The 14,125-nt window shown below is 44.3% G+C and overlaps 1 protein-coding gene across 1 annotated transcript in view; it reads right to left on the bottom strand.

Annotated features, from left to right (window-relative positions):
• ANTXR1 (ANTXR cell adhesion molecule 1) overlaps window positions 1-14,125 on the bottom strand; it is a 233,728-nt gene that overhangs the window by 88,103 nt on the left and 131,500 nt on the right. Inside the window, exon 13 of the mRNA XM_045827714.1 lies at window positions 1,793-1,888. Within this exon, the coding sequence (XP_045683670.1) occupies window positions 1,793-1,888 (96 nt within the window). The remainder of the gene's footprint in view (window positions 1-1,792; window positions 1,889-14,125) is intronic.

The raw sequence follows: 14,125 nt of genomic DNA, 5'->3' as shown, positions 1-14,125 counted from the left end.
ATATATTTATATACTTATTTTATACACACACACACACACACACATACACACTCTTCACCATCTATCTGTGAGGTTGGTGCTCTTGTTGTCTTCACTGTACAAATGAGGAAACTAGGGCACAGAGAGGTTAAGTAACTTGCCCGAGATCATACAGCTAGTTGAGTAGTGAAGCCCTGCTTAGCTGTTTTATTGTTTCTAATTGTCCTTCTCCTGAGGTAACTATTTTTAAGAGTCAAAGGGACTCGTGAACAAGAGTGATGCCTGCTACCACCAAAGCCTGCTGCCAGCATCACCAACCTTGGCTACTCACTTCTTTGAGAGCTTACTGCAGGGGTTTTTTTTCTCCCCCAAATTCCAGACTTGAAAACGTGCCCATTTCTCCCTCAAGCTAAAATGGCTGTGCAGCCTCAAGCATTTAAAACAATATTTAACTCTTGGGGCTGTTAGGCCCAAGAATCAGTTTAAAATATTGGTGAAATCAGTCCAGCCTGGATTGCACTAATTGACCCAAGACTTGCACCTGTCCTGGATCCCTTCCTGCACACACACGTTCTTGTATGCTGTAAGTCAACTTATTACCTCAATGCCCAAAGCCGTCTATTGATAGAAAAGCCTCTTTCTTTCCAGAAGTTCCTGCCCCATGGATGCACCTTCTGATTGAGTTTCTTATCTCCTTCATTTACTGCTTCTTTAAAATGTCACCCAAAGCCCTTCCCCCTTCCTTTCCCATCTAGCACTCTGAGTTTATGGTCTCCGTTCAGCTCAGTTCTACATACAGATGTGAGTCCCATTGCACTGTGTGCTGAGTGCAAGCTCTTGGCCAGAGAGGCTCACTATCAATTCCCCCCTCATTGCTCCCTTCCACAGGACCCTCCCCCAGAAGAACTAAGACTCAAGAAATGGAAGACGCATGGCCACAGGGCAGCGCTCACTTCCAGCTCTCGTGGGCTTTACTGCACATGCTCTGACATTGCATAAGGGCTGGGCACTTGCTAGAACTAGACATGTGGGAGCTACTGTTTTCTTCTTCATTTGGTTATTACTTTCTTTGGGCTGTTTCTAGTCTAGGGAATAGAAATTGATAAACAGGCACATATCACTTGGGCATGGCAGGTGATGGTGGCTTATTCCAGGCCCTAAGCTATTCATGGAGACACTGTTCAGAGCTATGAGGTGGCTTCAGATGAGAAGGATGAGAAGGAAGCAAGTTCTTACAGACCTTGTGGCCAAAGTGCTTCCTGTAAATGTTGGCTAAAGGTAATGAAATAAAAGTAGGTGCCACTCTTCACTGTTAAAAATAAAGAGCCCTGAGGCATTCTTTCAGATGGGCTGACTATTTGCTAAGACCAGGTGGCCTTGGGGGAGTATCAGCTGGGACAACTTAAGTGTGTGTGGTATGAGCACACACATGTGCACGATGCACACACATGTGCATGATGCACACACATGCACTTATATTCATTACGTGTCCAAAAAGAACCATCATTTACAGTCTTCTGGGCATCCTTCCTAACCACCGACAGAGCAGCCACCTCAGCTGCCCTACCTAAAGGCTGTGTCATTGGCAGCCTCACTTCCCTAGCCCATACCAACTCCTCATGACTCCTGGCTCCACTGAGCACTGTTAGTGCATGCCAGTTTTGTGTGAAGTGTATAAACAATGAAAGATTTTTCCTCAAGCTTTACACAGTTTTTTGTCACCTTATCCTACTCTTGGTCCTGTTAACTTTGTGTCACCCTTTTCTTTGAGTGGCCGAAGGCCTGACTAATGAGGAGGGCTTCGGGTACTTACCACAGTGCAGCAGAGGGGCCAGAACCACCAGAGGAGAGCCAGGGCCAGGAGTAGGAAGAGGATCAGCAGGGCAATTGCCAGGATGGAGCCATCAGACTGCGGGGCAAAGAGGAAGAGCAGTCAGTCTCGGGGCAGGCCATGTGTGCAACCCACTCGGGCTTGGGGTGGGGCACGGCAACACCTGTGGTCTTCCCCTCACATCACCAATATGCATATTTAAGGCCCACAAAAAAGCACAGTTGGTCAAGCCAATTGTTGAAACTCTGCCCATCATTCTGAGCAACCCACTCTGTATAGCCAATTCTCATGAGAAGTAGATTCATTCTTTCAGTGAGGCTCCACTCTATGAGCAACATTCTGAAGGACTGACCCTGTAAGAGACGGAGCAGGTGGCTGCCCACACACCTGGGCACTGAGGTGGCCCACCTGCGTCCATCTGCCTGAACCACCACCCTCTGCCCAATGATAGCCTTCCATATCCTGGATTGCCACAACCTGGGCTGGCCTCAGGATAATGCTACTCAGGATTCAGCCTGCTCCCCAGAACCCATTCACTTAGGTTCTTGTAACCGATTCCTGAGGCTATGAATGGAAAGTCTAGAGCTGCTGATAGGAAACAACCAAGGGAAGATGGATTGCAGGGAGTGGAGGGTGAAGCAGGCTGCTGTTGAACCTGAGAGGGAAGGGTGTGGTGGCTGAGTCAGCACTGCAGTCAGATCAAGTGGTTCTGTGAAGGCCAGGGGGTGAGGCAGGCACTCAAGGCAAATTACATCCACTTCCAAACGTGCCTAGGCCAGCCCTGAAAATAGACATGATTGCTGTGGCCTGCGATGGTTGTTAACTTTTAGCAAGCAGAGATCCTACTTGATGTTGGTATTCTGGGGTTGCTGTTTCAAGAGGCAGATTTAAATCTCCACTACCCCTTACCCCTTCCTGGCTACTGGGAGTGGAAATGGGTATGACTTTTGGGAGAAGAGGTGGCAAGGAGCTTGCTGTACGTATTAAGGCTGGCAACTTCACTTTTAGCCCAAGAAAATAATCACGTATGTTTGCACAAATAATAACAATAAAGGGAAAACCTAAATGTTTAACAATTAAGGAATGGCTAAATAATGCATTCTAGAACTACCATGCAGTCAATTGCCATGCAGACATTATGCTTTCAGATAATATCTAAATGACATAAGAAAACATTCCTGATATAATTAGTGGGTTTATGGATATCTGTGTTGAGAATGGGAGGGAAAGAAAGACTGAGGGATATTACTAAAATATTAATAGTGGTTTTGCTGGTAATATGTTTATGATATTTTTCTTCTTTTTTAAAATCTATATGTTTTAATGAGGAAATAAACTGGAAGTTGCACTATAAATCCACACCTGGGCTCCTCCCTTTGGTGTCAGAGCTCACCGGGCCCAGGAGTTCTTACCCAGGGTCCATGGACTAATGGGGCACCCAATGGGGCTCAAAGGAACCGAAGGCTGTGACCCTCCTCAAATGACACTCATGATTTTTGGTGCATGTGTCTTCAGGGGAGACCATCCACAGCACCATCAGATTCCCAAAGCTGCCCCTCTGCCCCCATTCACAGAGGTGGGAGGTTGGGTGGCCTGAGCAGAGCAACTCATCAGGTTAACGGCAGAGCTGGGATAGGACTCACTCCCACTCTGATCATGCCCACAGTGAGGGCAACTGAGAGCTGTTTAAAGGCAGCTCTTACTCCCTGGAATGTCTTTCTTTGATCAAAAATCCAGGGAACTAAATACCCTGGCCCTCAATAAGCTAAGGCTTGAGAGTGCCAGATTGCCCCTGAGGGAGCTGCAATCTTAAAAGTGCAGGTGCAGGGCCAGGCAGTGGGTGGGGAGAGAGCACGGGGCCAGCAGATAAACTTGGCCATAGTAGAGAGGATGCTCCTGGACCCACAACATCTGTGTATGAGCTACAGCAGAGGGCAATGCTCTCAGTGATGACACAAAAAAATCATGTGTGTTTTCCAAATGTGTTAGTTAAGGACAACCCTCTTGATATGTCAGTCTCTACATTCCACACCCATGCAATGGAGACTCTAAACCTCACCTGCCTCAATGCAGCAACATGAGGACAAAATGAGCCATAAGATGGAAGCAGACATGGCTGGGCAATTGGGATGAAAACTATCATGTCTAAACATTGAACTCACCCTCCATTTCCCCCTGACTTCTGTGGGGAAGTCGGGTATTTCATGGCAGGTATTTCAGACATAAATCTGTTTGCACTTGGAATAAATGGTTATGGAGAGGCTTAAAAAATAGTGGTCTTTAGTATTGTGTAATAATTAAGTGAAGAGTACATACCACACTTATTCACATTATATATAATCTCTTCTCTCTTGATTTCACATTTCACTTTATTTTTAAGAAGACTTTATTTATTTTTTAGGGAGAGGGAAAGGGAGGGAGAAAGAGAGAGAGAGAAACATCAATGTGTGGTTGCTTCTTGCTCGCCTCCTACTGGGGACCTAGCCTAAAACCCAGGCATGTGCCTTGATTGGGAATTGAACTGGTGACCCTTTGGTTAGAAGGCCAACACTCAATCCACTAAGCCACAACAGCCAGGGCTGATATTACATTTCATTTTAGACAGAGAAGCAGAAAGGCTGATGTATTGTGGAGAAATATTTAAATTTCCTTCTGGAAGAAGGGGAAAGTTTCCTGTGAAATGGGGAGAGTAAAAGACCTGGTGCACAAGGGGAGAGAGGAGGTTCTGTGCTGGGAGAAGATATCTTGGTTTTGGACAAGGTTATCTTTGACCTTTCTCCACCCAGGCTTAGTCTGCCCCTTATGAGCCACAGTTCTCTTTGGCCGTGTTGGAGGAGGATATATGGGACTCAGGAAGGGACAGGTGCAGCAAGGGGCACTGGGGGAATGGAAGTGCCCAGGGGCAGGAGCTTTTGGGAGAACCATCTACTGCTCTAGAGACAGCTCATTCTCCCACAAGAAAGCCCCCCAGTGCACTGCCTGGTATTCAAGACCTTCCAGCCACCATTATATATGCAGTGCAGAAGAGCACTATCAAACAAAGGGCACATATTGTTGGTAAACTTAGACCTGACGCTAACATTTTACTAGGAGGTAACGTGCACACACCACCTCAGAAGTTTGTTCACATATTCATTCAGCAAATGTTTCTGAGGATCTGCTCTGTGCCCACTGAGCAGAACTCTGGGGTTCAAGGTTGATAGACAGAACCAAGGTGCTCATGGTTTGTTGGTGGAGATCTATGAACAACCACAGGCAGGGGCTGTGTGTTATGTGACACCTCTTATGTACCAGGCAGTGAACAAAATAGTCTCTGTGCTTAAAGAACTTATGTTCTGGTGGAATTGTAATAATGATAATGATGATGATAATAATTGTTATTAGTATAGTTCATATTTATTGAGCTTTTACTATGTGTCAGGGACTGTTCTTTCTATGTACTAACATGCTTTTTATATATTAGTTCATTTAATTCTCATTAACAACCTTATGAATTTAATGATACTATTTTTTCAATCTTAAGGTAAAAATAGCGAGGCAAGGACAGGTGAAGAAACTTGCCCAAGGTCACAGGGAGCAACCAGGATTGAAAGTGGAACTGTTTGGTTCCACAGTTCTGTTTAACCAGCAGACTAGTGCACTTATTAAGCAAGTGCTAAGAACCAAGTGCCTGGGAACTAGGACTTCAGAGAGGAAGTAACACACTGGAGCTCTACTGCAGGGCCAAGGAGGGGTGGCATTCCTGCACAGCAAGGCAAACAGAAGGTGCATGGCATGGGGGTGGGGGTGAGAGGGAGGTGGGCTCCCTACTGTGAGAGGCCACGCAAGCCAAAGTGGGCAGGTTGGCCTCTATCCTGAGTCCAGGGGCATCCCTCATGGATGTAACTCAGGACACTGTAAAGGGGCTTGTTTCTTCAGAAGCAGTTGTTGAACACGGACGAGGAGGGAGAGACTGGGGGGTCAATGGCCCAGGTGAAGGGCTGCTGCAATTCCACCCAGTTCTTTTAGGATGACATCTCACAGGGTCACTCCTTCCAGAACTCTTGCATTTTTGTGGATGTGGTCAGTACTGATTTTACTAACACTAGCTGACTGTTACTGCGAGCTATGCACATTCCTGGGACTATGCAAAGTGCTGCCCATGCTTCATTTAATTTAATTAAAAGAGCCTTGTTAAAGCAGACTTGTAGGGACTGTTGTCCCTTTTTGCGGAAGGAATAGCTTGAAGTGGAGACCTGCAGGGACTTGATTTCAGGACACAATGTGAGAACAGAAGCTGACTTGCCCAGCAAATTCTCAGTCTGACACCCGCAGAGCTGGCAGGCCCTGCCTGCAATTGACCACAAACCTCCGAAAAAGATTTCTGAAGGGAGAAGAAGCTGAACATAAACAGCCAAAGGTTGATTCCTACCACTGTTGTTTTCCTGACAGGCTAAATATCACCACAAGTTAAATTCTTATTTTATTTAATAAAAGAAAACACAAAGTTTAAAAATCAACATGGTCCTTTAATTTAAAAAAAATTTTTTTTTTGGCAAGAGGTGGGGGACTCTGGGGTGTGCTGCTGGAGCTGAAAGGAAGGGCATGGTAAAGCCAGCAGCCTAAGGTGGTGCTTCTGTCAGTTGGGGTGGGGATCACCTGTTGTTTTCTTCAATGAAGGATTTTAGGTCTCTCCCCACTGACCCCCCAGTTTTAAATGCTGCAGTATAATGTGCTTTCACAGAACAGATGTGGAACATTCAACACGAGGGCAGGACTCCCCCAGCTCCGCTCTGTCCAAGGCGTTTGCTGTTAGGATGACCTTCCGTCAAGGATATCTGTCTGGCTTGAAAGGCCAGTCTCTGCATCATGGCTGTCTTCAATGCCTCTGTTCCCAGCTCACCAAATGAGAACATGTCTTTTAAGACAAGGAGGCATTGTGTTCAAGGATCTGGGTTTGGAAACTTGGGTAATGAAAGCATGCCTTACTTGGTAGGTTTCTAGGTAATTCTGAATATCTGACACATGGCTTGTGGCAGGGGTGGGGGAGGGGTCTTGCTGGGCCTGCCTGCGGTGGGACAGGACAGAGGCAGGCCTCTGGACAGTAGAGCCTCAAGCACAGCTGCTGTTTTTGGTTTGGTTTGCGGGTTGCCATGGCCAAGGAAAGATTACAGAATGGAGAGGAATTAGTGGGAGACTGGGGGAAGCTCAACTTAAAGAAACGTTGTGAAATACTCCATCTCAAGTCTGGAGTGAGAGTCTCCCTGGTGCCAGGCAGGGGGCCATTATGGAGCCATGGAGGGAGCGTTCTCTCCCACTCCTGACTGTCCTTCCACGGCGAGGGCACCCCCCGTGCACCTCACATGCACAACCCAGGACTTCCTCCTCCCCTTTACTCCTTCAGTAAATAAGGATGGAGTCAGCCAAACATGCTGGATCTGCTCTCCCCTTTCTCCCCGGGAGCATGCTGGCCCACAGGGAGCAGGGCTGTCCTCTTCCCTTTCGTACAGGCAGATTATTTTCAGAGGCATCTGATGCTTATACAATTTGGGGGCTGCCTCTTTAAGAAAAAAAAACAGAAAAATACAAATGCAAAATAATAAGGGCTCCTCCCACGGCCTTAGAAGAATCTAGAAGGGTCCCTTTCTAGTGGGGATCCCTGAAGCTTAAGCTTCATCAGCTTCCTGGCAACTCTGCCCCCGGTTATAAGTTTTCCCCAGACAGGCCCCATGCCTGCAACCAGGCTGGGAGACCTATTTAACTCTGAGCTTCAGTTTCCACCCCACTAGCTGCCACACTCAGCCATAGTCTCCAGCCCACAACAAAAAAAGTCAATATTGAGGATTTCATCTACCATTTTTGGGATCTCTGTTTGCCACATGCTTTATTACCTCCTAATACAGTGACTCCCCAATGTCTCCTATTTGAACATAACCCAGGATAGGGCCTGGTAATGGTAACAATTACCTTTTGACAACAAGAGTACACACAAATTATTAACAGAGGTGTTGCAGCAGCCCTTACTGCTGGGTGGTAGGTTTGCTGTAGTTCTATGCTCGGTTTGGCAGATTGAGTATTAACACTGAATTACTGAAGATACTCCGATTCTTTCATGTGATTAAACTACTTTAAACATTTAACATGAAAGAATGGATTAGCAGGTTTATTCTGCCCCATTGAAGGAATATTAGCCAAACTGCAGTGAACATGACAGGATATTAGCTGATGATCCACTAGAGCGTCGGAAAGTTAGTCAATGCTGTTTTCCTGATTCGGTTAGTGAATGGTGGTGGTGCAGGGCATGGAGGACGACACGGGTGGGTTTGCCACGGCGTGAGCTTCCCCAGTGGCCCCTCTGCCTCCCTCCTGTGCCTATCCCTCTCTCTCTGGTGTTGAATGAGGTTGTCTTTGGAACACTGTTGGAAAGTCCTCAAGGGACAGGAATCCTTTGCCCAGAGACAGCTCCTGTCTATGACCTTGTGATGTCATAGCAACCTGCTTAGTTTAAGTACCAAAGAAGCCATCCTGGTGAGAGGGAACTATGCAGAGATAAAGCGACTTGTCCTGCTCTGATGGGGAAACCTGTGAGCAGTGGATGAAAGAGTGTCAGCCCTGGGCAGAGGGAGGCTGGAGGGCTCTGCCCTGCCTCCCTCTGCTCCAGGCTGCCTTCCTCCCTCCCAGGGCACAGGCTGGCACTTGGGAGGCGTCGCATTCCAGTGCTCTGAAGTGGAATTCAGCACCATCCTCAGCAGCTGGTCTGAGCTCTGCTTCCTGCCCAGACAAAACTGGCAGAGCACGGGCAAGTTTTATATTGAAAGGTGAAATTTAAATCATTTTATTGCTGCTGAGAAGTTCTGGATGGGCAAGTCCAGAGACCAAAATTCTCTCTTTCTCCCAGAGCTCATATATTCTGACTGTTATTTCTGGAAGTATCCTTAGCAATTCTAACTCCTCTGCTCACCCCACCCTGTATTTTATTGGAATTCTATTCTCCTGGCATCTGTGATAGTACCCTCCTGAGCCTCCTTCCTCCTGTCTTTGGTTATTCCTGTCCACCTTCCTCATGGGCTTCTCCTTGTGTGCAGCCCTGAAAATGCTGACATGCTCCATGGATCCTTTTTCTTTTTTTAATAAAAGTATAATATTATATATAATTATATTATTATATAATAATATATAAATATATACAATATTATAAAAAGTATATTACATTATAAAAAGTATAATATATACTTTCATTAAAAGTATAAAAAGTAATAATATAATACTTTTTATTTTGCTTGAAGTGTTTACCTATTTTTCCCCCACTTAAAAAAATTATGGTAAAAATATACATATGTGTATACATAAAATTTGCCATTTGTACACCTAAGTAGCATTTAGTAATTTACATTTTTTGAGAGTTGTAGACACACTGTTGGTGCATCTTGTCTCTTCCTTCTTAAACTTTCCGTGGGCTTTCATCTCCTTTCATAGTTTAAACTCTTACCTAGATGTTGATGACTTAAATCTTTATCTCTAGCCTAGATCTCTCCTCAGGCTTCAGCGGCAGAGTCAGGGTCACTCAATTGTCTGATAAGTCCTACTGACACCTCAAGCTCAAGAGCTCAAACTGAGCTCATCGTTTTCCCCATCAAACTTGCTGGTTCTCCTTCCATCATTCAATGGTCCTACTTAGCAACCCAAGTTGGAAACCTGGGAGTCCAACTTGGCCTCTCAGTTTTCTCTCACTGCCTCTCTCCCTGATGTCATACCCTTCATCAGTACCTCTGCTTTGAATTCCTGTGTACACCATGAATCTGCCCGTCTGCTCCATCTCCAACACCATTGATTAGGTTTAGAATCCTATGACTTCTTTCCTGAATAGTTGCAATTATCTCTTCACTCGTCTCTCCACCTTCATTCTTGCCACCCTGACTTCCATCCTCTGTAAACCTAGAGTCATCATCTGAAATGTTAGTCCACTAGCTCTGCCCACCCATGAACTCGTTAACAGCTCTTCATTGTCTATAGGAGTTCTTCACATTTGAGAATTTAATGAGTAGGATATGCCTCTTCCTCAGGAAATATACATTAACATTTACACACAAGCTCACAAACTTTGATAACAATTTTGTGGGGGTTCATCAAGTCCCCAGAATGCACGTATAGAACCCTAGGTACAAGAGTCCTTAGGCCATACAATATCCAGTCTCTCATTTTTCTCCAACCTCCTCTCCCAGCATCTCTTTCCTTACACTTTGTGCTTTTACAAAACTAAACTGCATGTAGTACCTAGCACATACCTTGCTGTTCTCATATTCTTCTCCCCAAAACACCCTTTCTTCCCTTCGTTACTTGGTTAACTGTTTCTCAGCTTTAAAGTCTTAGATGAGGCACCTCCTGATCCATTCATATCTTATGTATTTATTGAAAACCTACTATGGGCAAGGTCCCCTACAAGTACTGGTGCTAAAGAGGGATGAGGTCTCTATAGTCACAGACCTTATGGTTGAGTGTGGAACACAGACAAGTAAATACTACTACTGAACTCTGAGTCTGTGCTCCCATTTTATATCATGTCTCTCTCTTAGCCTCTACTTGTATTGTAGAAATTATGTTGTTATGTGTTTGTCTATCTGACTGAACTATAAGCCCCTAGAGGACATAGATCTGACTTTACTTATCTCTATAACTTTGAGATGTAGCAGGGGTGTCTAACCTTTTGGCATCTTTGGGCACACTGGAAGAAGAAAAGTTGTCTTGGGCCACACGTTAAATACATTGTGACACGTAATCACAAAAAAATCTCATAACGTTTTAAGTGTATTTACGATTTTGTGTTGGGCCACATTCAGAGCCATCCTGGGCAACATGTGGCCTGCAAGCTGTGGGTTGGACACCCCTGTAGTAAAGTGTTTCCAGCATAGAAAGACTTAATAGTCACTCAACTTACTTATTAAATTGAGGGAAGTGAGAACTTAGCAGGCTAACACCTTCTACAGCCAGTGAGAGGCAGAAACGGTGCTGAAACCAATGTGGCCCCAGGCTGCTCACCGCCCCCTCCATGGCTCCATCAGTAGAAACAGCTCACCACCCTCACTACAAAGAGCTTGGGCTTTGGAGTCAGGAAAAGAGCTAAATCTTAATTTTTCCACTTACTAATATGTGGACTTTGGATAAGTTACCCAACCCCTCCTAACCTTCTTTTTCTCTACATATATGAAATTGAGATATTTCTACTTCCAGGATTGACTTGATACTTATATGAGATAAAGTATGGGTGGAGATCCTGGCACAGGCCATCCTTCAGTTAATGTAACTTCCCTTTTTGTTTTTCCCTTGCCTCCCCTGCCCAGGCCTTGTTCCTGGCAGTGTGCCAAGGCTTGGCCTAGCCAAGTGAATTTGATTCTTGTGAACACCATGCTAACTCTGACTGGAGCTATGGTGTTGACAGGTGGTCCAAGGTTACATATTTAGGAAGTCACAGACCCTCAGAGTGCCATCTTAGTGTCAAGTAAAGGGAAAACCAAGTGGACTTTCCAATGGTAAATGTAATATCCCTTGCTAAAGTTGATCAAACATCAATGAGAGTGAAACATAACCAAAAATTGTGGTTCATTCTTGCTACCTGACAGGTAATCTGGGTGAGAAATGGGGATAAAATTGATAGATACTGGATTTCTTAACCCATAAAGTAGGCTGTATAGAAAAAGTATTAGGTCAGCGTTATCTGTGTCCTTGTGGAACTTGTTTTGAAAAGCATGGCTAAAGCAATGAAGCTGTCCAGGTAGTGCACACGGCAGAACTCCCGCATCCAAATGAATCTAATTCCAGGCCAGTGGCTTTGGCTGCTGGAGACTCTACAGTGATGTAGCATACATCCACACCACCATGGAGCTGCTCGAAGCATTCTGCAAAACCTCCCTCTGAACTGTCTTTGAAATCATTTTATAGACCACTGAGAGAAAATCTTGTACCTTCTCATTCATGCTTTGTTTTCCACCAAAGAGCTTCCGAGATGGATAACCCACCATTCATCATACCTGCAACTTTTGGGTTTGTTTTGAAACCAGATATTGAGGATGTTCTCCCATTGCCCTAATGAGGATATTCAAATACTGTGCCTTCAAAGTTATGGCAATTTCAGAGCAGGAGTTCAGGAGATAGATAGAATAGTGGCAGTGTTGCTGGAGAAAGGATAGAACCTTCCAAGGTAAATTATTTTGAAGGAGTAGCAATTGTTTGGATATAAATTCTAGTTTGCTATAAATCTTACAATTTTTTGCTTTATATGAATAATACCAGATGGACTTAGATATACCATCAACAGTATGTGATTAAGAGGAAGATTGATGCCATACTCCTACAAATGCAAACCTTGAGGTTCCCTGTATCAAGGTTTCCCAGCATCATCTTTTTTAAAGATTTGATTTATTTATTTTTAGAGAGAGGGGGAGGGAGGGAGAAAGAGAGGGGAAGAAACATCAATGTGAGAGAGAAACATCAATGAGTTGCCTCCCATAGGCACTCCAACTGGGGGTCAAGCCTGTAACCCAGGCATGTGCCCTGATCAAGAACTGAACCAGCGACCTTTAGTTTTCCAAGCCGTTGCCCAGCCACCAGAGCCACACCAGTCAGGGCTCCAGCATCATGTTGGTCCTGTTGTTACCCTGACCTATTAGAGACATTTCATGGCATTCCTAATGGTGAGAGAGGTAATAAGTAAATCTTGGATTCATTCAGTACTTTCTTTTCTTGCTATAAAATGCATAAAGCTTATTAATCAAAACTAGTTTTTAGAGAATAATGCAGAATAGATGTACTTATTAGAGCCAGAATGCCTTAGTTCCTATGAGTGGGCTGTTGAAACAGGATTTTTTTAAAAAGTTACTTAGTAATTTCAAATACTGTGACACTAGAAGAGAAGGGCTAATTTCTTGTTTTCATTTTTTGTTAAATTAGATACAGGGATTTGTTTACTTGCCTTTCATGTAGTTATTTATTTAATGTGTATGCTCAATTGGTCTTCTTGGTCATCCTTCACCTATTAGTCAGCATCATTACTACCTAGTATCAGTAAGTAAGCATACCTCCTGCACACTGTTGGCTATTGCTTTAGATTATGAACTCAGGATGGTGGAAGGCATGCCTAAGATGTGGGTGGCACCTCATGGAGATAGATGCTACCAGGAATTACCATGATGATTGATTCCTTAAAACAGTGTCTCTAAATTGCATAAGGGGGTATCAGGAAACCAACAAATCATTTTCTGTTGTGTTTCTAACACATGCTTAACAGTAGGAGACACAGAAAAATGAAAAAATCATCCACCAGTTCTGGAAGATGTTATCACAGTCCAGTGAGAAAGTCAGGGCTGACTCACAGGGCTCATGTAGGAGCAGCACAGGTTCTGTGTAAACTCTCAGTGATGCTACAAACCACAGTGCTTGAGCTCAGAGCACAGGGAGTTCAGGAGACTTGCCAAGGTCAGTGAGGCATCCTGGGACAGATCCAGGCAGCACTTGGCAGGCCTTGCAGCCACAGTGAAATCTGGGTAGGTGGAGAGATCAGAGGGCGTTCCAGAAGGAAAGTGAAATATGATCAAAGGCACCGAAGTAGGAATGAATTTAATTTTATTTGGAGTGAGGAAATATGAAATAAAAAAGTTTGATTATCAGCAAACATTTTCATCTATTAGGGCTCAGTACATTCACAAATTTTAAGTCCAGCTGCTCAGGGTCAACTGGGGCTACCAGGCTGGACTCTATCCTGCAACATTTGTTAGATACTTATTTTGGCTGAATTTGCACCTTTTACATACAATTGCAAGCTTTATAGACACCTCTGCTAAGACAGTGAATCTCAGCCATGCAGGGAAAATAAAATTGTCTTAGCTGCACCTTTCAGACTTCCTTGGCCTACAAAGGAAGCGTTTTTCCTGGTGCTGGGCTGTGTGTAAAAGCAGCCCAGAAATATTTCAGTTGTCACTTCGGCAAATGCTTTCTATTTTTTTTTAAATGAACAAAACATGAAGCCCACTGTTTTGGGCACTGACTAAACCAACATCTGTTTTAGCAATCACAGCAACAGCGAAAGAATGCTAGTTACGCATTGCTGGTGGCACTGAATCTTCTTTTGAGAAGATATAAATTAAATTACTGACCTCTGAATTTCCTTGGTGTGCTAATGAATAGATGAGAAGCTGGTTGCTTTGCAAAAGGAGAAACATTTATATACCTTTGTGTGGCTTTGTTATTCTCTAGAAGTAGAGGGAAGAGTTTGCCTTATTTTTGGGAATGCAAACAATACCAATTTTATCAGTGCCAAAAGAACATCCTGATTGCAAGAAACAT

The sequence above is a fragment of the Phyllostomus hastatus genome, unplaced genomic scaffold (genome assembly GCF_019186645.2).
Source record: "Phyllostomus hastatus isolate PE091 unplaced genomic scaffold, TTU_PhHast_1.1 phas_scaffold_78, whole genome shotgun sequence".
In the NCBI taxonomy this organism is placed as follows: domain Eukaryota; kingdom Metazoa; phylum Chordata; class Mammalia; order Chiroptera; family Phyllostomidae; genus Phyllostomus; species Phyllostomus hastatus.
The sequence above is the reverse complement of the archived record's forward strand: the minus strand, read 5'-3'. Positions and strand labels throughout refer to the sequence as shown.